At 33.9% G+C, this 22,742-nt stretch overlaps 1 protein-coding gene across 12 annotated transcripts in view; it reads left to right on the forward strand.

Moving 5' to 3' along the window:
- Positions 1-22,742, forward strand: part of RALYL (RALY RNA binding protein like) — a 900,595-nt gene that overhangs the window by 698,176 nt on the left and 179,677 nt on the right. For 9 of the 12 annotated variants that reach the window (XM_032610288.1, XM_032610292.1, XM_032610297.1 and 6 more), the window contains one exon: positions 4,037-4,069. The exons of the other annotated variants lie outside the window; for them this stretch is intronic. In XM_032610288.1, coding sequence (XP_032466179.1) covers positions 4,037-4,069 — 33 coding nt within the window. The remainder of the gene's footprint in view (positions 1-4,036; positions 4,070-22,742) is intronic. 12 annotated transcript variants of the gene reach the window in all.

Consider the following 22,742-nt stretch of genomic DNA (forward strand, 5'->3'; position numbering starts at 1 on the left):
GCTGTGGGTTTGTCATATTTGGCCTTTATTATGTTGAGGTAGGTTTCCTCTATGTCCACTTTCTGTAGAGCTTTTATCATAAATGAGTTTTGAAATTTGTTAAAAGATTTCTCTGCATCTATTGAGTTCATCATATTGTTTTTATACTGCAATTTGTTAATATGGTGTATTACATTGATTAATTTGTGTATTTTGAAGAATCCTTCCATGCCTGGGATAAATCCCACTTGATCATGGCGTATGATCCTTTTATTGTGCTGTTGGATTCTGTTTACTAGTATTTTGTTGAGGATTTTTGATTCTATATTCATCAGTGATATTGGTCTCTACTTTTCTTTTTTTTAGTATCTTTGTCTGTGATGGTGGCCTCATAGAATGAGTTTGGAAGTGTTCCTTCCTCTGTAGTTTTTTGGAAGAGTTTGAGAAGGATGGGTGTTAACTCTTCTCTAAATGTTTGATAGAATTCACCCGTGAAATCATCTGGTCCTGAGCTTTTGTTTTTTGGAAGATTTTTAATCACAGTTTCAATTTCATTACTTGTGATTGGTCTGTTCATATTTTCTATTTCCTCCTGGTTCAGTCTACGCAGGTTATACCTTTCTAAGAATTTGTCCATTTCTTCCAGGTTGTCCATTTTATTGACATAGTGTTTATTGTAGTTGTCTCTTAGGATGCTTTGTATTTCTGCAGTGTCTGTTGTAACTTCTTCTTTCTCATTTCTAAGTTTATTGATTTGAGTCCTCTCCATCTTTTTCTTGATGTGTCTGTCTAATGTTTTTTCAATTTTGTTTATCTTCTCAAAGAACCAACTTTTAGTTTTATTGATCTTTGCTATTGCTTTCTTTGTTTCTATTTCATTTATTTCTACTCTGATCGTTATGATTTCTTTCCTTCTGCTAACTTTGGGTTTTGTTTGTTCTTCTTTCTCTAGTTCCTTTAGGTGTAAGGTTAGTTTGTTTATTTAAGATTTTTCTTGTTTCTTGAGGTAGGATTGTTTTGGTATAAACTTCCCATTTAGAACTGCTTTTGCTGCATCCCAAAGGTTTTGGATCATCGTGTTTTCATTGTCATTTGTGTTTAGGTATTTTTTGATTTCCTCTTTGATTTCTTCAGTGATCTCTTGGTTATTTAGTAACCTATTGTTTAGTCTCCATGTGTTTGTGTTTTTTACTTTTTTTCACTGTAATTGATTTCTAATCTCATAGTGTTGTGGTCAGAAAAGATGCTTGATATGATTTCAATTTTCTTAAATTTACAGAGGTTTGATTTGTGACCCAAGATGTGATCTATACTGGAGAATGATCCATACACACTTGAGAAGAATATGTAATCTGCTGTTTTTGAATGAAATGTCCTATAAATATCAATTAAATCTATCTGGTCTATTGTGTCATTTAAAGCTTGTGTTTCCTTACTTTCTGTTTGGCTGATCTGTCCTTTGGTGTAAGTGAGTTGTTAAAGTTCCCCAGTATTATTGTGTTACTGTCTATTTCCTCTTTGATAGTTGTTATCAGTTGCCTTATGTATTGAGGTGCTCTTATGTTGGGTGTATATATATTTATAAATGTTATATGTTCTTGGATTGATCCCTTGATCATTATGTAGTGACCTTCCTTGTCTCTTGTAACATTATTTTAAAGTCTATTTTATCTGACATGAGTATTACTACTCCAGCTTTCCTTTGATTTCCATTTGCATGGAATATCTTTTTCCATCCCTCACTTTCAGTCTGAACATGTCCCTAGGTTTGAAGTGGATCTCTTGTATACAACATATATATGGGTCTTGTTTTTGTATCCATTCAGCAAGCTTGTGTCTTTTGGTTGCAGCATTTAATCCATTCACATTTAAGGTAATTATCGATATGTATGTTCCTATTACCATTTTCTTAATTGTTATGGGTTTGTTTTTGGAGGTCCTTTTCTTCTCTTGTGTTTCCCACTTAGAGAAGTTCCTTTAGCATTTGTTGTAGAGCTGGTTTGGTGCTGCTGAATTCTCCTAGCTTTCACTTGTCTGTAAAGCTTTTGATTTCTCCATTGAATCTGAATGAGATCCTTGCCGTGTAATCTTGGTTGTAAGTTCTTCCCTTTCATCACTTTAAGTATATCATGCCACTCCCTTCTGGCTTGTAGAGTTTTTGCTGAGAAATCATCTGTTAACCTTATGGGAGTTCCCCTTTATGTTATTTTACATTTTCCTCTTGCTGCTTTCAGTAATTTTTCTTTGTCTTTAGATTTGCCAATTTGATTACTATGTGTCTTGGCATGTTTCTCCTTGGGTTTATTCTGTATGGGACTCTCTGGGCTTCCTGGACTTGGGTGGTTATATCCTGTCCCATGTTAGGGAAGTTTTCAACTATAATCTCTTCAAATATTTTCTCGGGTGCTTTCTCTCTCTCTTCTCCTTCTAGGACCCTTATAATGCAAATGTTATTGCATTTAATGTTGTCCCAGAGGTCTCTTAGGCTGTCTTCATTTCTTTTCATTCTTTTTTCTTTATTCTGTTCCACAGCAGTGAATTCCACCATTCTGTCTTCCAGGTCACTTATCTGTTCTTCTGCTTCAGTTATTCTGCTATTGATTCCTTCTAGTGTAATTTTCATTTCAGTTATTGTGTTGTTAATCTCTGTTGTTTGTTCTTTAATTCTTCTAGCTCTTTGTTAAACATTTCTTGCATCTTCTCAATCTTTGCCTCCATTCTTTTTCCGAGGTCCTGTATCATCTTCACTATCATTATTCTGAATTCTTTTTCTGGACGGTTGCCTATCTCCACTTCATTTAGTTGTTTTTCTGGGGTTTTATCTTGTTCCTTCGTGTGGTACACAGCCCTCTGCTTTTTCATTTTGTTTATTTTTCTGTGAATGTGTTTTTTGTTCTACAGGCTGCAGGGTTGTAGTTCTTCTTGCTTCTGCCCTCTGGTTGATGAGGTTATCCCAAGCCATATTTTATATATACAGTATGAAATAAGACCAAAAAAAAGGGGGTCATTGTCTTCATTGTTTAGACTCATATAAAAGTAAAGTCTTTTGACTTAATTCTAAGGTAGTCTCATCAGTTTTCCATGTCAAAGCATAATCAGCTGGTGCTCGGTAAATGTTTTTTGCAGAATTAAATTTCTTGCAATTTTCCTATAACTATTCATATATTAATAAAATAGTAAAAACAAGAATGCTTCTTAAAAATTTTAAACACTAAGGTTTAGATTAAAATGTCCTCAGTATTTGCCTACATTTAACCCAGTGTCATAAGTTTAAAAACTTACACCTACCAACTGGTGTCCTTAATTATTAATTAGGAAATGTTTAGCAGTGAATCATTTCCTGCTTTATTTACTTTTTGCAAAGATATAGTTAATTTATGAAATCAGAAAATTAGCTGGAAGCAATCTTAGTCTATTTTATAGTGGAGAAAGTAAGACCCAGATGGTTTATAGCGGCTTGCTCAAGATGTCACAACTAGCCAGAGGCTTCAGGATTACAATTTTCCTTTAATATGTTAGGAGGTACAAAGAATACCTGGTTCTTTGGAGACATAGAGGAGGCAGGAGAACCCTAATCTCTCACCTGGCTTCCCCTGTCCTAAGTTGTTTTGCTGCCAATAAATGACCGTGAATGGTATGCTGCTTCTCTCTTCATTACAAAATATTTACTGGAAACAAGTTATTCAGTCAATATTTAACCAAATATATTATAAATTGTTTCACTACTCAACTATAAACAGATGTATTAAAAATTCTACAAATTGCTGTAAAAAAGAAAATAAGTAAATGTAGAGAGACTAACAATATTGTTATCTTAATTAAATGCTACGTTTCCATTCCATGTCGCTCTCATTTTATTTAGCCTCTGCATTAATCCAGCCAGAATTTGAATTAGTTCAGATTAAGTCTTAATATATTATTTGTAGTTTTTACTAGTTCCAAATTGTGCATTTTCATCCAGACAGGTATAATAATTCTGTCAGATTCACATAAAAGCAATTTTAAGTGTACAGCAAATTGTTATATTAAAATAAATTTTTCGTATCTTTTTTCATAGACTTGAGTCAAAGGAGCCTTTCTTGTCTGTTGGGTGAGTATATGTCTAAATTTTTTAAATCTCAATTCTCTAATTGATTTTTAATTCAATTTAACAAGGTCTTCTGAGACAGTATTTTCAGTCCTTTTAAGCCCATATTCAAAGTCATAACCTACCATTGATTCATCATTTCCTCAGCAATAGGGCTATCTACATTTAAAAGACAACTAAAATGCTCTCTGGGCTGTTGTCTAATCTCAGAAATTTAACTAATGAATGTATATGAAATCCTGTATCCTATGTAAATCTAAAAATGTACACAGTGATTATCTCATCAAGTAAAAGTGTGCTCTGATTGGTTTTAAAAATTCCTCTGAACCACAACTTCAGTATTCCTAGTTTGTCTACTCCTTTTTGTACTGTTTCCTTTCAATCTACTCTATTCAGTATTTCTTCCCCCCTTTTCTCTAAATCTGTGTCCAAAAACTTTTTATTTTTCCCTTTTCTCTCATTTCACTTTTTTTTCTCTGCTGCTCCCACTGACTGCTTCTCTGAACACAAAGCTGAAAAACCCTGAAGCAGATTAAATAAGACTAATGCTTGCCCTCTCTGATAGTATCATTCTGAGTCACAGTACATGTTCTAATAAAAATATACTGTTGACAAGAATATGCACATACTATTTTTAGCCATTTAGCTAATTAAGACTCAACAAAGATGTTTTTACTGATATATTACATAATCCTTTGACTAACATATTAAAATGTTTTATTAAGGGACTTCTGCCTCATTATGGTTGATGTTATAAAGTATCAAAAAGCATTGGAAGATGTGACATCTAGTTTAGAAGAAATCATGCTGTATTTGATAAGAAAAACACCCCCCCACACACACACATAGGCAGTCATGACCAGAAACATAGGATGGGGTTAGATTTTTAAATGATGACATCCGTTTTCTTTTATTAATTTGCTTGCAGCCGGTGAATATTTCTGTCACTCATTGAACAAAATGGTTCCCTCTGCCCTTCTACTCCTCATAAAAGCTTTTCAGAATGCCATTTGAATTACAGGAATCAAAATAATTGTTAGGGGTTCTGGGAGAGAAAAACAGTAAATGCATTTATTGGAGACTTCATGAAAAATGAAAGGTCAAGTTGATCTGGTCCAAAAAATTCATTAGCACATACTTCTTTCTTTCATTGATCATCAGATCCTATTTTTAAAACTTTTAAGCCTGAAGTAATATTTTGTTTTGAGTGCCTATGTGCCCTGCCCTCAAGTCCGAAGGCTGGAATAGCTTCTCTTTATGCCTCAGTGCAGTTGTTCTGCAGCATTTCCTGTTCTCTCCACTACTCTGAGGTGGAATCCACTTTTTATTGCAAACCTCTATTTTACAAGGGCAGATGCTCAGTAGTCTTTGTTTTAAACTTATCAGGAATTTAGAACTCAGTATTAGAGCACTGAGAAAAATTCTCTCCAAAAGAAAGACCTATCACTCAGCAAATACTACTCAAAATGGGAAAACTGGCATGGCAGTAAGAAGATATTGCTTTCCTTAGACTTGTCTTAAAATAAAGTGGGGAAACAAGCAACCCAAATAGTTCTGCTGACTGGATACTTTAATTTATAGCTAAATGTCTTCATTCTCCTGTAAGAAAATGATTTTGAATAAGATTGTCCAAAAGTATGTATCAATCTCTATCCTGACCCTGTTCAGTAAAAGGAAAGCGTGATAATGAACATAATGGACACATATGAGCCTATTAGGCAACAGGTAATCTACTATAAGAACCATGATTCAAATTTGTGTCTTTAATTTAGTCACTTGCCAAAGGGAATAAATATGCATGATGTACTGTCTATAGTATCAGTTGACATGTGAGTATTTAAGGTCGAGTTTTTCTAGAACCCTGCATATCTTATTACATTAATTTTAATTCTATGTTCAATAAAATTATGTTATGAATAAATCAATACTAAATATTGTATACTTCAGTCTGTTGTCCAACAGTGTCTGAAAGCACTTATTAATATACTGTACTTCTAGAAGTTGCTTCCACCCTTATAGACTCTAATACTTATAAGCTAGTTATATTAATTTAGTCAGTTTCTTAAACTCCCAAATCTCAGGCCCCTAATCGGTGAAATGGAGATAAAAAAAGAAAATTTAAATCAAGGATTTAGCATTGTTCTTGGCACATAGTAACTGTTCATAAATGTTAGCTATTATTACAGTTATGGAAGGTATATTCATAAATAATGTTCTAAAAACTCAATCACAGAGGTCTGAAATAGTTTAGAGAATACAATTCCACTTCTATAGCTGTGCTTTGAGTTGCATGGGGAAACCAAATGAGGATTTTATAATTGGGAGAGAAAAATGAAAATTGTGAACGGAATAAACATGAGTACCAATATTCTGCTTCATATTTTAATGATGAACACTAATAATTGTTATTTAAAATTTTAACGGGACCTTAAGAAACAAGACACATCTCAAATAAACAACCTAAACTTACACCTAAAGCAATTATAGAAAGAAGAACAAAAACAACAACAAAAAAAACCCAGTTAGCAAAAGGAAAGAAATCAAAAGATCAGATCAGAAATAAATGAAAAAGAAGTGAAGGAAACAATAGCAAAGATCAATATAACTAAAAACTGGTTCTTTGAGAAGATAAACAAAATTGATAAACCATTAACCAGACTTATCAAGAAAAAAAGGGAGAAGACTCAAATAAATAGAATTAGAAATGAAAAAGGAGAAGTAATAACTGACACTGCAGAAATACAAAGGATCATGAGACATTACTACAAGCAACTCTATGCTAATAAAATAGACAAACTGGAAGAAATGGACAAATTCTTAGAAATGCACAACCTTCCAAGACTGAACCAGGAAGAAATAGAAAATATAAACAGACCAATCACAAGCACTGAAATGGAAACTGTGATTAAAAATCTTCCAAAAAACAAAAGCGCAGGACCAGATGGCTTCATAGGAAAATTCTATAAAACATTTAGAGATTAGCTAACACCTATCTTTCTCAAACCCTTCCAAAATATAGCAGAGGGAGGAACACTCCCTAACTTATTCTATGAGGCCACCATCACTCTGATACCAAAACCAGACAAAGATGTCACAAAGAAAGAAAACTACAGTCCAATATCACTGATGAACATAGATGCAAAATTCCTCAACAAAATACTAGCAAACAGAATCCAACAGTACATTAGAAGGATCACACACTATGAACAAGTGGGGTTTATCCCAGGAATGCAAGGATTCTTCAATATATGCAAATCAATCAATGTGATAAGCCATATTAACAAATTGAAGGAGAAAAAACATATGATCATCTCAATAGATGCAGAGAAAGCTTTTGACAAAATTCAACATCCATTTGTGATAAAAACTCACCAGAAAGTAGGCATAGAGGGAACTGTCCTCAACATAATAAAGGCCATATATGACAAACCCACAGTCAACATCGTCCTCAATGGTAAAAAACTGAAACCATTTCCACTACGATCAGGAACAAGACAAGGTTGCCCACTCTCACCACTATTATTCACCATAGTTTTGGAAGTTTTAGCCACAAAAATCAGAGAAGAAAAAGAGATAAAAGGAATCCAAATTGGAAAAGAAGAAGTAAAGCAGTCACTGTTTGCAGATGACATGATACTATACATAGAGAATCCTAAAGACGCTACCAGAAAACTACCAGAGGTAATCAATGAATTTGGTAAATTAGCAGGATGCAAAATTAATGCACAGAAATCTCTAGCATTTCTACACACTAATGATGAAAAATCTGAAAGTGAAATTAAGAAAGCACTCCCATTTACCATTGCAACAAAAAGAATAAAATCTCTAGGAATAAACCTACCTAAGGAGACAGAAGACCTGTATGCAGAAAATTATAAGACACTGATGAAAGAAATTAAAGATGATACAAATAGATGGAGAGATATACTATGTTCTTGGATTGGAAGAATCAACATTGTGAAAATGACTCCTACACAAAGCAATCTACAGATTCAATGCAATACCTATCAAACTACCAATGACATTTTTCACAGAAATAGAATAAAAAATTTCACAATTTCTATTGAAAGCCCAAAGACCCCCAATAGCCAAAGCAATCTTGAGAAAGAGAAACAGAGCTGCAGGAATCAGTCTCCCTGACTTCAGACTATGGTACAAAGCTACAGTAATCAAGACAGTATGGTAATGACACAAAAACAGAAATATAGATCAATGGAACAGTATAGAAAGCCAGAGATAAACCCACTTACTTATGGTAACTTTATCTTTGGTAAAGGAGGCAACAATATACAGTGGAGAGAAGACAGCCTCTTCAATAAGTGGTACTGGGAAAACTGGACAGCTACATGGAAAATAATGAAATTAGAACACTCCCTAACACCATACATGAAAATAAACTCAAAATGGATTAGAGGCCTAAATGTAAGGCCAGACACCATCAAACTCGTAGAGGAAAACATAGGCAGAACACTCTATGACATAAATCACAGGAAGATCCTTTTTGACCCACCTCCTAGAGAAATGGAAATAAAAACAAAAATTAAAAAGTGGGACCCAATGAATCTTAAAAGCTTTTGCACAGCAAAAGAAACCATAAACAAGACAAAAAGGCAACCCTCAGATGGGAGAAATTATTTGCAAATGAAGCAACTGACAAAGGATTAATCTCCAAAACATACAAGCAACTCATGCAGCTCAACATCTAAAAAACAAAGAGCCCAATTCAAAAGTCGGCAGAGACCTAAGTAGACATTTCTCCAAAGAACATATACAGATTGCCAACAAACACATGAAAGAATGCTCAACATCATCAATCATTAGAGAAATGCAAATCAAAACTACAATGAGATATCATCTCACACCGATCAGAATGACCATCATCAAAAAATCTAGAAACAATAAATACTGGAGAGGTTGTGGAGAAAAGGGAGCCCTCTTGCACTGTTCGTGGGAATGTAAATTGATACAGGCACTATGGAGAACAGTATGTAGGTTCCTTAAATACTAAAAATAGAACTATCATATGACCCAGCAATACCATTACTAGGCATATACCCTGAGAAAACCATAATTCAAAAAGATTCATGTACCAAAATGTTCATTGCAGATCTACTTACAATAGCCAGGACATGGAAGCAATCTAAGTGTCCATCAACAGATGAATGGATAAAGAAGATGTGGCACATATATACAATGGAATATTACTCATCCATGAAAAGGAATGAAACTGAGTTATTTGTAGTGAGGTGGCTGGACCTAGAGACTGTTGTATGGAGTGAAGTAAGTCAAAATGAGGAAAACTAATACCGTATGCTAACACATATATATGGAACCTAAAAAAAGAAAAAAAAATGGTCAGAAGAACCTATGGGCAAGATGGGAATAAAGATACAGACCTACTACAGAATGCACTTGAGGATACAGGGAGGGCGAAGGGTAAGCTGTAACAAAGAGAGAGTGTGGCATGGACATATATACACTACCAAACAAAAAATAGATAGCTAGTGGGAATCAGCCGCATAGCACAGGGAGATCAGCTCAGTGCTTTGTGACCACCTAGAGGGGTGGGATACGGAGGGTGGGAGGGAGGGAGTTTCAAGAGGAAAGAGATATGGGGACATATGTATATGTATACCTGATTCACTTTGTTATAAGGCAGAAACTAACACACCATTGTAAAGCAATTATACTCTAATAAAGATGTTAAAAAAATAAAATAGAATAAAATTTTAATGGGAAGAAATATTGATAAAATTTTAATGTGCATCTCTTTTTAATGTAAATTAGGGAACAAAATTCTTCCTTTGATAAATTTGCTACAGTAATAATGAAATAAAATGTTTAAGTGTCACAAACATAAATTCAAATTAAATATGCCAGCAGAAAAATTTGTCAGAGAAAGTTATAACACAAGGAAATATTTGTTTATGGAAAAAGGTTAGGAAATTGTGAAAGGAAATTAAGTGAAATTTCAGATCTTAATCCTTCAACTATGTGGTGATATAAGTGGAACTTTCTTTCCTATGCACCAGTAAATGATTAGTAAAATAATTTCATTATGAAAAATTTAAAAATAGCCTTTATCCTGGAGTGAGGAATGAAGGCCCAGAGTTTGATTCTGTTAATTCAAGTAGGTCAATAGATGTAGTGTTTTCCAAGGCTATCTAGGCAATTCTGATACCAGCCAGGGCTGGAACCACTGTCTATATCATGTATGCATCCTCCCTCATCCTTTCCTTACAGCATACACAGGTTGTTCTTGCAGACATTTATGGTCACTGGAATCTCCTTAAAAATCTTTGAAATACAACTTCCTATGGCCTCTCTCTGTTTTAGATATATATGGCAGAAGTGGACACATTGATTGAGAACTGTCTTGGAGTTCATCCATCAGAGACCAGAATAGATGTAAACAGATGAAAAGGTGTGCCATGGAGATCACCATGGTGCCTAGGGAACACACTGCCTGTGTTCATTCTAATGTCATCCTGGACCTAAGGTTGGGATTATATTATTAAATGCTGTAGCTTAATATTTAATAAATATTCTACTACATGAAGATAAAAAGTTTTATATTAAAATTATTATAAGTATATTTAATATATAAATTTATATGTAACATGTATCACATATGTAAATTTATTTAAATATATCATAAAATACATTTTTATTATAAATATAATAAATTTAAATAATAGATTTAAAAATTCAAGTTCTTTCCTATCTAACTCACCTAAAAGTAAAAAAAATCAATCAACTCTGTTTTTTAGAATGGAGCTTAGGCTTGAGTGCTAAATGATTACTAGATGGTTGATATTCTACTCATCCTCAAAACATTACATTTTAGAGCAATTTAGAAAACTCTTCTGGCAAGTGTTTTCTTGTATGAGGCATCAGACAGATTCTGATTTTGGAAATAAGCTGGAAGAGAACAGACATCAATTTGTATTCAGAAAAGTGAGTAAGAACCAAGTGATGGTCTCAATTAAGTGTCTAAGATATAAATATTAGTTTGAAACTAGTCTTGCCTTGAAAAATCTTTTTACAGCTTTTTAATGAAAAAAAGAGATGAGGGGAAAGGAAGCTCCTGTTCATTTGACATTTGAGATTCATAGTGTAAAAGGACATGTCAAGACAATGCATGAATTCCCTTCAAGAGCAAATGGCTGTCGACACTTTGCAGAAACTGAGCCACTTAAAAGTATATTCAAGGCACTAAGTAAAATTTTCCATGTGAATTATTTCCTCTTACCTCTTTAGCATAAAGTTAACCTTTTTCAAAGACTTTTACTATGAATGAGTTGTATTTTGGAATTGAAACTTTGAATCATACCAATGATTTTACAGTTGATGAATTTTTGTATGAGCAGCTTTATTATGAGGATGATTATTTACTGCATGGGTAAATATTTTTTTCAGATTTTTTCATTATATTAGAATAATTTAAATAACTCAGAAGAATTTGAAATTTTTATTGGAATAACTCAGAATATATTGTTTCTCAGGCTTGGCTGAGAGACATTAAAAAACACATCAGGAATAAAAATCTCAAAATTATCATATTTATCTCAGTTAAAGCACTGGCTCTATGAGGGAGCTAATCATGGCCCAGCCAATGGAGTTCCTGCATCCCCTGAGAGATATCTGACCTATTCTACTTAAGTCCAACCAAGAAGGGGCTAAAACTGCCAGGGCAGCAAAACTCACCCTACAACTAAAAGTATTCCTAAGTAATTGCTAACATATATATATCTATATCTATATATAGATATAGATATAGATATAGATATAGATATAGATATAGATATACATACACCACACTGCATGGCATGTGGAACTTCCCCAACCAGGGATCGAACCCATGCCCCCTGCAGTGGAATAATGGAGTCTTAACCACTGGACCACCAGGGAAGTCCCATGCTAACAGCTTTATTTTGTTAAATAATTTTCCGTGGGGAATATTTCCCCCTTTTCTTTCCAGTTTTGGAACTGAATTTGGAGCTTCAGTGTACTTCTGCTATTGTTATAAAGATTATTAAACCTCAACATTCTTATTAGGTCAAAGATTTGTACTAGTTTACTTTTATCCAGGTTTTGTTTGAGACTTGGTATTTACTGACAGATGCTGTATATTATTATACAATTAGCTACCTATTTTAGTAGACTAAGTTCTGTAATTTGGTTTTCTTGGTTTGAATCTCATTCTGTCTTTTCCTAGCTAGGTGCCTTGGGCAATTTCTTTAACTCCTCTCTGTCTTCATATTCTCCCCTGAAGTAATAACTAACTCTTAGGGCATTTGTGAATAAGATAATATTACAAAGTGCTTAGAACAGCATCTAACACATAGTAAACAGGGATAGATATCAATTGTTATCAACATTCTGTGCAACATCTAAGTTATGTTATAAATCTTTACTAAAGGAGTGAGTTTCTCTGAATTACAGAAATTTCAACTAATTAAGTCCAAAGGTCTGAATATTCTAGAAGAGTAGTAATCGATTGAATTCTTGGAAAGGAAGTTCAGAAGAGTGAAATCAAGCACAGTAGTGAAGAAATACTTTACTTGGGAGATCTTTAAGGAAGATAGACAAGAAAGAAAGAAAAGCACAAAGACAGGAAGACAGTTTTGGAATGTGCTCAGATTGATATAAAATGACAAGTCAATATTTAAAATTTTAATAATAGGAGCATGAAAATAGGAAAGCAATGCCAATTTAGGGATAGTTGCAAAAGAGCATCAAAAAGTAAAAAGAGAGTTATATGACTGCTGTAAAATGATTGGTTTTTACCAATCATTTAGGAATTAAAAGATGGTCTTAATCTAGGATTTGAGAAGTTGAAGAAATTGACCAGATTGTCAGGAAAATTTTCAAGACAAAAAGTAGGACTTGAGTTTATCTTCAAGGTGAAGTAAGAATGCAATAAAGAGGTTTTAAGAGTAGCATTTCTGGAAGAAAGAATTGGAAGAAAAAATTGGCAGCAGGGAGAAGAGACTGCACATCCCAGTCTAACAAGCTTGAAGGTTCATGAAAAGACAGGAGAGAGATTAAGATTGGTGAGTTAAAGTAGTGGCTATATCCTGAGAAGTGATGATAATGCAAGGAACGTCCTTTACATTCTAAGGATTCAATAGAGTCATTGGTTGGTTGTATGTGTATTTGTTTGTCTGTTTTGCTTTTAACTGAAGAATATTCTCCAAAGTGAGGTCATAGTAGAGTCACTTAGAAAGCTGTTGCAATAATTCCAGCATGACTTGAAAAGATTCAGAACTTGAGCAGAATGAAATCACCTCCCACATGTTAGAATGGCTGTCATCAAAAATTTGACAAAAGATAAAAAGTGTTGGTGTGGATGTGGAAAAAAGGGAACCCTTGTACACTGTTGGTGGGAATGTAAGTTGGTGCAGCTACTATGGATAATAGTAGGGAAATTCCTCAGAAAATTAAAAACAGAACTACTTACATGATCCAGCAAGCCCACTTCTGGGTATATATACAAAGGAAATATTTTAAAGTCAGTATCTGGAAGAGGTGCCTGCACTCTCATGGTCATTGCAGCATTATTCACAATAGCCAAGATATGGAAACAACCTAAATGTCCACTGACAGATGAATGGATATAAAAAAATGTGATAATGTAATATATGTATGTATACACACACACACACACACACACACTGAAATATTATTCAACCTTTAAAAAGAAGGAAACCCTGCCATTTGTGACATCATGGATGAACCTGGAGGACATTATGCTCAGTGAAATAAGCCAGACACAGAAAGACAATACTGCATGATCTCACTTATATGTGGAAGTTGAAATAGCCAAACTCAGAAACAGAGATTAGAATGGTAGTTGTCTGGGAGGTGGGGGAAATGGGGAGACAAATTTTCAGTTGTGCAGGATGATTAAGTTCTGGGGAACTTATAGTTACAACATGGTAACTATAGTTATTAATACTGTATTGTGTACCTGAAATTTGCTAAAAAGGTAGATCTTACGTGTTCTCACCAAAAAAAAGTAACTGTGCGGTGTGATGGATATGTTAATTAGATTGACTGTGATAATCCATTGCATAATGTATATGTATATCAAAACATCACATTGTGTACCTTAAATGTATACAATTTTTATTTGTCAAAAAAAATCTAAAACAAGAATGGAAAAGAAATGCCTGATGAAATATTTTCTTTAATTGTATCAGAATCAGTGTGATTGAATGATGTCCTAGAGGATTCTCAACTGAATTTGGTGGATTGTGGTGACAGAATGACAAGCAAAAGTCCAGCTGTAGTGTTGAAACTAAGGGAAAGTGAGCAAGAAACTGTCCGTAAGCTTTAAATATGCCCATCAGACATCATGGAATCACTAATGGCCAATTCAATGCCTATCTTTTGATAGTGTGGTTCCAATTTTCTCTAGGTCTCCAGGGAAAAAGGGATAAGGGGATAAAGCCAATTTTCTTCTTCTAAAAATCTATTTTAAAATTTTTTTTAGACTCAGGGCTACCACAAAATTAATGATTCCTTTAGCAACTGCACTTGTTTCATTTTTTTCCAAGGTCCTCCAGGCTACTTCTCTGGAGAGTACACAAAATTTCCACAGTACTATTTTTATAACCTAAAGCAGTTGTGCTTTCAAGCCTGATGCTACAACTGTAATTTTAATTTATCAACCTGCCACTCAGTAAAATGCTGTAAAAACATTTGAACACTTAAACCCATCATTTATTTCTGCACTTGTCAATGACAGTCTTCTGTACTTGTCAAAATCATTTAAACTGTGCTACGATAGCATATACAGTATCACAAATAAATTGGGTAATCAATCGTGTATGTATATATTTTGACACTGGTGTGTTGAATGCATGGATTCCAGGACATAGTTTTAAGAAGCAAGAATTCATTACACTTCCATAATAAAATACAGTAAAGGCATCAAAGAGTCTTCCTCAATTCTTACAATTTAAAAATATCTTAGAAAACAGAGGGGCTGATTTTGACTGAAACATCTTTTGTTTCTTTGGTGAAATGTTCTCCTCAGGGAAAAGGAAGTAATTGCAGATTATAGCAGGGAGGAATATAGTGTTACCTGGAGGGAAGAAAATACGTAGGATCATCAAGTAGATTTGTTTAAGTTCTGCTTATAAAGAAAGCAGTCGTGCAGAACTTTATAGCTGATGATATTTCTAAAGAGTGTTATCAGCACTTTCACTACTATCTAATTCGTTCGTATAATAAAATGTCACATTAAGCCAAATGTCACAGTTCATATCAATTTTACTTTGAGAATTGGTAACATTATATATCATAGGCAGCCTCCCCCCCCAAAGTTTGGATGAGACCTTTGATCATAATAAATTAAAGCATTTAAAATTAATCTATCATTTGATATAAATATATGTAGAAATAAAAAGCATATGTTCAGTCATTAAATCCATTCAACCCAATAACAAATCTGATCTCATATAGGCTATATGTCTGTATAAGACAAAATGTTGTTAAAATTGTAACTTAAATAATATTGACTAAATAATCTGTACCATTTAAACTCTTAGCTATTAAAATTTTCACCATTTAATTATTTTTAAAAGGCAAGTCTAATGAGATTTAAAATATGTGGAGGATTTAAAATCACTTCATTATCACACAATTATACCTTAGCCAAAGTAATTTATAGACATCAAATACCTATACATAAGAAAATAAATAACTAAACTTGGCATACATAAAATCCCACCATGGGAAGAACTAATCTTGAGTGATATTATGGAATCAAATCTAAAGCAATCAAGGCTTTGACAGGTATGTTAACTTATACAAATACCACTGTTTCCTTATTGCCACCAGCACTGTTGTTGAGGGACAAGTTTCTAAAGTGTCAAGCCACATTGGAAAGGGTATGCATATAATCTGATTCATGAAATATATATTTATTGAATGTATATATGAATAATAATAGAAATGGTGGCTCAGATAATTTAGATGCCATACGTAGAAATATTGCATGAAGAGAGTGCTATTGATTCAATTTGAAATGAAATCTTAGTCTCCTCTACTTTTAAAATCTGTCCTGAAAACAATCGTTCACTGGAAATAAGTATGCAAAATAAATAAAGTGCTTTGCTTTCATTAATCTGAAATCAAACCAACTCAAAGGAAAGAAAATTAGTTAAGTTTATTTGAAGAGAATAAATTCTTGCTCCTATTTTTTTTTTTTTTTTTTTCGGTACGCGGGCCTCTCACTGTTGTGGCCTCTTCCGTTGCGGAGCACAGGCTCCGGACACACAGGTCCAGCGGCCATGGCAGCGGCATGTGGGATCTTCCCGGACCGGGGCACGAACCCGTGTCCCCTGAATTGTCAGGCGGACTCTCAACCACTGTGCCACCAGGGAAGCCCTCTTGCTCCTATTTTAACTCCATAAAATATACCTAAAACTGGCTTTCCAGTTGAATCATACTTGATTATCTAAATAATTTCCTGGAAGCAAGCACTCTTCTTAGAGGGTTCAAGTTATTAATTAGCCTTTATTTTTTGTTGCTCACTGAATCACTACTGATTCTCATATAGATAAAATAGATACTATAACTCTTTTAAAACTGGAAAACTGAGACATAGAGAGGTGATGTACTCTCCATAAAGACACATAACACATTAGTAGCCATTTTGGAATGGAGTCCAGCCTAGGCCTTTTGCTTAAAGAGCTGCCAATTTCATGTGTACTAACATTTCATGCTCTCTTCTGAGTTTCATATTCATTTGAATCATCATGAATACCTAAATAATAGCTTTAATTATTCAGGAAAATAATTATGTACATAAAAAGTTATTTATTGCTTTTAGAGTCATTGTGAATCCCAGATCTGCATTATAAAACTGCTGGCAAAAGTTTCGAAGCCTCACTTTCCAATTAAATTCTGTTCATCCAGCCAAGAATGATTGATCTATATTTCATCAACCTCAAAATGTGACCTTTTCAACACTTTTAATGACACTTTCAAAATACAGAATACTTTCTGATTCAAAAGATTTCCTACTTAATGCTGCAGAACAAATCAGTTATCACAGCATAATCAATAGTGGCCAAATATTAGCAAAAACCAGGCATCACTTGTGCTTTAAGAGCTTATCAGGGAAAAAAAATACATTGAGTGGCTATATTTTTGCATGGTAACTAAGGTTTATATTAAAATGAAAAGCTAACCCCCAAATGTTTTATGTTTTTAGAAACCTTACTATTTCTTCTGTGAACTTTTTACTAGATCACACTCAAAACTCAACATTTAGAACCTGCAGGCCATGTTCAACTTCATAATGATATAATGGTGCCTGTGGTTTGACTCAATGGTAAGCTACCCTTAACTATAGCTTCCCCTTAGCTTCAATGAAAAGCATATGAAAGATGGAGCACCTGATGAGACATATCTCTCAGATGTTGGCTAAATTATCATATCATGCAGGAGGTATTTCAATGAAGTATATGTTATAGCCCAACTGGATACTAAAAATCTTGAAAACTGTTTTAAAAAGTGAGGCTTTCTAAAAAAGTTATTTTTAAAATGTGTTCCTTAATCATGGACCCTTGATTATCCGCATTAATCTCAGTAGGCCCATGGCAGGCTAAATACTCCAAGTTCCCTTATAAGACCACCAAGTCACAGATTAAGGCACTGCCTGATAAATCAAAGCGCTCAGTCCTAATTTTCTTCAGTCAGGTTTTCATCTGAAGCTCTTGAGAAAGAATTTGATAGCATCTCTGCCCTTTGCACAATGAACAGCAGTTCAATTCCAATAAGTGCATCAATTCATTATTTGAAGGGCACTGTAAGTGTGTGTGTGCAAAATGTTATGTGAGAACAACATCAGCTGCTATTCTAAACTAACCTACTACACAAGAATAGTTTCCTATTGCGTGATTGAATACTGAGCTTTCCTTCCATATTACAAAGATCACATGCCAAATTATCATTGATGGAGAATTTAGTAAAATATTTAGACATTTATTTTTGACAGTGATGGAGGGTGATGCCAAATTATGTAGACTTAAATAACTAATATGTTGAAAATATTCTGCAATTCACAATATTTTTGAGAACACTCTTAATGGCTTAATATTTAAACTTTCAAAGTACAAGTTAAAAACAAAAAGTGAATGTTATGATGCCATTTCATTCTAATCAAGACTTCATTTCCAGGATCTTTATCCTTAGTTCTGAATATCAATTCAGTTATATTTAGGTGAAATTTACACAGTGCAAAATTCCGTCCAAGTAATCTTGCTAGGTGCAAAGCTAATTATAAAGGTGGATTAGACCAGTGTTTCTCATAGACTCAGTAAAACATTGCCAATCCATGAATTGTTTTTTTTTACCAGTTTATGACTAATTAAAGTATAAAAAAGAGGAATAAGCATTTAGAAACTTTTATAGCATTTTGATACTGCTGTGACATCTAATGTATGATATTGTATTTTATGAAATTATTAGTCTGTGATGGATTGGTAATTTTAAAATTAAAAACCTGGTCCCTCACTACAATAAGCTGAGAAGCCTTGGCTAAAACTAAGTCTTTGCTTCAAGGACATTATCATCTAATGAAGAGGGTAAAAACAAATGAGTTGGTGTCTATAATACAAGACATTGCTTGGTAACTCTAACATAAAGAAGATAAAATAAAAGTAGGCAAATATCTGTAATGTAAGGCATTACTTGATTATCTTTGAAAGACAGGTGGTTATAAACAAAAAGTCATCAGACTGTTGATATGGGACACAGTCAGGCAGGTTTGGTTTCTGTTTTGGAGATAGCTAGTTGTATCATTTGGCTACACCAAAGGGTATCTTAGAAGAGACACTGAATTTAAAAAAATTAAACAATGACCACATCAGAAAGACTGGAAATCCCTGACTGTGTTTCAATCTTTCATCAACTCCTCCCTCCTTTCCTCTCCTGCCTCTTCTCTCTTCTTTTCTTTGCCTTCATTCTTCCCCTCTCCTCCCATTCCCCCATGTTTTCTACTCTTACCCCTTTGCTTTATCTCCCTCTCCCTTTTCCTTTCTGCTTATTCTTTCATATTCCTCATTTTAAAAAATATATGCCCCCCCAAAAGAGCTTATGTCTTCTTGTCTAGTCCTCAACTATCCCCTTTGCTTTGCAATAGATTTCACCATTAGAAGGAGTGATGGTATACGTGAAATGTTTGCTGGGTGCCAGAAATCACATTAACCACTAACACTCCAACCGATGCTCTAGTTTCACAATTGAGAAAAAAATTCTGCCACTATCTTAATGGCCTATGGAAAAATTAGGGTAAACCCAAAATACCATAATTTTTCAACATTAGATTAGGATAAGACTTCTTTTTATTTAAGACTTAGCAGTTTATCCTCTTTGAGGAAACTGACTATCCCAGAAGACCTGGATATACTGTCAATTTACAATCCCAATAAACTCCTAGGACCCTGCTCAATCACACTCCAATGAGACCAACAGACAGCAAGATGTGCACATGTACACACACACACACACACACACACACACACACACAGCTACTTATCAGGTTTTTGGTGCTTTGCTCTGAATTATGGCCAAGCAGCAAAGGATCACCAGATATTTGAAAAAAAATACTCTAACATGAAAGAAAGACACCCCAGAGAAAATCAGAACTCTACAGAAATAGAGGAAATATAGAGAGTGTAAAAGTAAACTAAACAAACCAACAAAAACTCTAAAAATGTATAACTACTATCCCTAGATATAGGAAAATATGCCATGTTTATGTGCAAAGGAATAGTTAAAAAGGAATATATGGAGAACAAGAAAATTTTCTTAGAAATTAAATTAAGGGACTTCCCTGGTGGCTCAGTTGTTAAAAATCTACCTGCCAATGCAAGAGACACGGGTTTGTGCCCTGGTCTGGGAAGATCCCACATGCAGTGGATCAACTAAGCCTGCATGCCACAACTCCTGAGCCTGCACACCACAGCTACTGAGCCCATGTGCCACAACTACTGATCTCGTGTGCTGCAACTACTAAAGCCTGTGTGCCTAGAGCCTGTGCTCTACAGCAAGAAAAGCCACCGCAGTGAGAAGCCCATGCACCGCAATGAAGAGTAGCCCCTGCTCGTCGCAACTAGAGAAAGCCCGCACAGCCACAAAGGCCCAAAACAGCCAAAAATAAATTAAAAAAATTTAAAAATGAATTAAATTAAAAACATTATAAGAGAAATGAAGAATTCAATAAAACTTTGGAATATGAACTTAAAAGACCAAAAAGACAAAGCGATGAAAAACCATAAAGTTCTAAAATAATTAGAGAGTTACTCCAGGAGTTCAATATCTAGTAAAAGTTGTTTCACAAAGAGAAAACAGAGGACATTATCAAATAAGTAATACAATAAATGTCCTAAAACTGAAAGATATGTGTTTTCAAATAGAAAACACTCAGCACAGTGAATGAAAGATGACTCAAACTACGGCAGGTTAATTACTATAGATAAGAAGGTGGTCTTAAACCTTCAAACAGAGGAATAAGGGACACAAAGATTCTGAATCAGAATGACATCAAATTCCTCAACATTAGGAAAACTTATAGACAATGGAATAATGCCTTTTAAATTCTGAGAGAAAAATGATATTCAACCTGAAAATCCAGACTGTCAACCCCACCACACATACCATCAAGCATGAAGATTGGAAAAGATACAGTGGACTCTTGTTATTTGTGGTAGTTATCTTCCATAAATCACTTCAACCACTGCATTAGCAAACACGCAGTCATTGCTCCCAGGGGAAGTGTAGGGTTAAGTTCCTGTGAGCCTCTGATCACATTTTTGTTAACCAGTCAATACATAACTTTGCTTTATGTGTTTCTCTTTAAAGACAGCCTATTTTCTGTATGCTGCTGGTTCATTAGCATTGAACTCATAGCCAACAACACCATACCTCTTGCTTGAAGAAAGCTTATCTAACACAGGCATTTTCTTCCTAAGGCACACCACAGACTTCTTATGCTTAGGAACACTAGACAGCACTTCAGCACTTTGTTTGAGGGCCATTTCAAATAGCAAAATCACCAACAAAACACAACAGTACAAAAAATGTAGCACTAAACAGACCATGAAAAATAACACTTGTTTACAGTATGAGAGGTAAAACAAGAAGGCAGGGTATCGCCTTATTCAATCTCAGCTGGAATGCTGCCTCAGCAACTGAAATATTTTGCTGCTCTGTGCATGTCTCTGAATGACCATGAAAGCTTTGCAATATTGAATTGGGAGTTACAAATAAACTTTGTAAATTCACAAATACAGAATCCACAAATAATGAGAATCAACTGTATTTTTTAGAAATCTAAGGATTAACAAACCTTTTCTAAGAAATCTCCTGAACCTTGTTTCACTAAAATCATTGAATTAAAAAAAAAAAAAAAAAAAAAAAAAAAAAAAAAAAAAGAGGGTCTAACACAAAAGAGAACCAAGTCTCCTGATGGCTGGTGAAGAGGAATCCCAGGATGGTAACTCTGTAGCAAACCTAGAGAGGACCAGTCTGGGCAATGGAGAACTCCAGGAAGAATGAAAAACTAAGGCCACTATAAATACCAAGTCAACAACAGTTTTTAAGAAGGAAATGTAATTATTGCACAGTATATTGCCCAACTGTAAATAATATTTACTTGGTCATAACAGTGAAAACACTGAATATTGACTTAATCAAAGCAGAAGAGAATTAATGAGAAAGAAATCATGGAAAAAACATTGGAAAAAATTCTTCAGTACAAGCAAACAGAGCAGTATTCTGAGGCTCAAAAAGAACTCATTTATTTGAATAAAATTTAATTCTATTCAGAATGAATATGTGGTCAAAAGGTACAAACTTCTAATTATAAGGTAAATAAATCCTAGGGATGTAATTACAGTATGGTGATTATAGTTAATACTGTACTGTATGTTTTGAAATTTGCTAAAAGAGATCTTAAAAGTTCTTATCATGAGAAAAATGTAATTATGTGTGGTGATGGATGTTAACTAAAATTATTCTGGTAATCGTTTTACAATATATACATATATCAAATCATTATGTGTACATCTGAAACTAATACAATGTTATGTCAATTTTACTCAATTAAAAAAAAAAGATTTACTTCTAGAAACTGAAGAATATTATAGAAAATATCTGTTAATTTAGCTCAGTAATGCTCAGAATGAAAGTATCTTTGAGAAACATTAGTAGGTTATGATAAGATATTAATCTAGAAAATTTCAGTATCAACAAAACTCCTGATTAAGTGCAATGCTTCATTTGAAGCAATAAATGGCAGATTTGATACTACAGGGGAAAAAATCCAATAAATGGTATATACCCAGAGAAAATTATGATAAATATTCCCTGAGTAAAATAGAGGAAAATGAAGTGGAAAAATGAGAACAAAGAAAAAAATGGATGAAAGACCATTAGGTTTAATCTGTAATAATATGTGTTCCCAAAGAGAATATGAAAGAGTCAGTAATGAAAGGTAAAATATAATTCATTGATTTTAATGAGATTTTTAACATTTGAAATGTAAAGAAACATATAGGTATCCATACCAAAAGAAAAATCTAAGAGAAAAATTAAAACTTTAAGAGAAAAAATAATGTTGGACTCAGTTTTCTTGGTGATGTGAAGACAATGATGG

Source organism: Phocoena sinus, chromosome 17, assembly GCF_008692025.1.
Source record: "Phocoena sinus isolate mPhoSin1 chromosome 17, mPhoSin1.pri, whole genome shotgun sequence".
NCBI lineage: Eukaryota > Metazoa > Chordata > Mammalia > Artiodactyla > Phocoenidae > Phocoena > Phocoena sinus.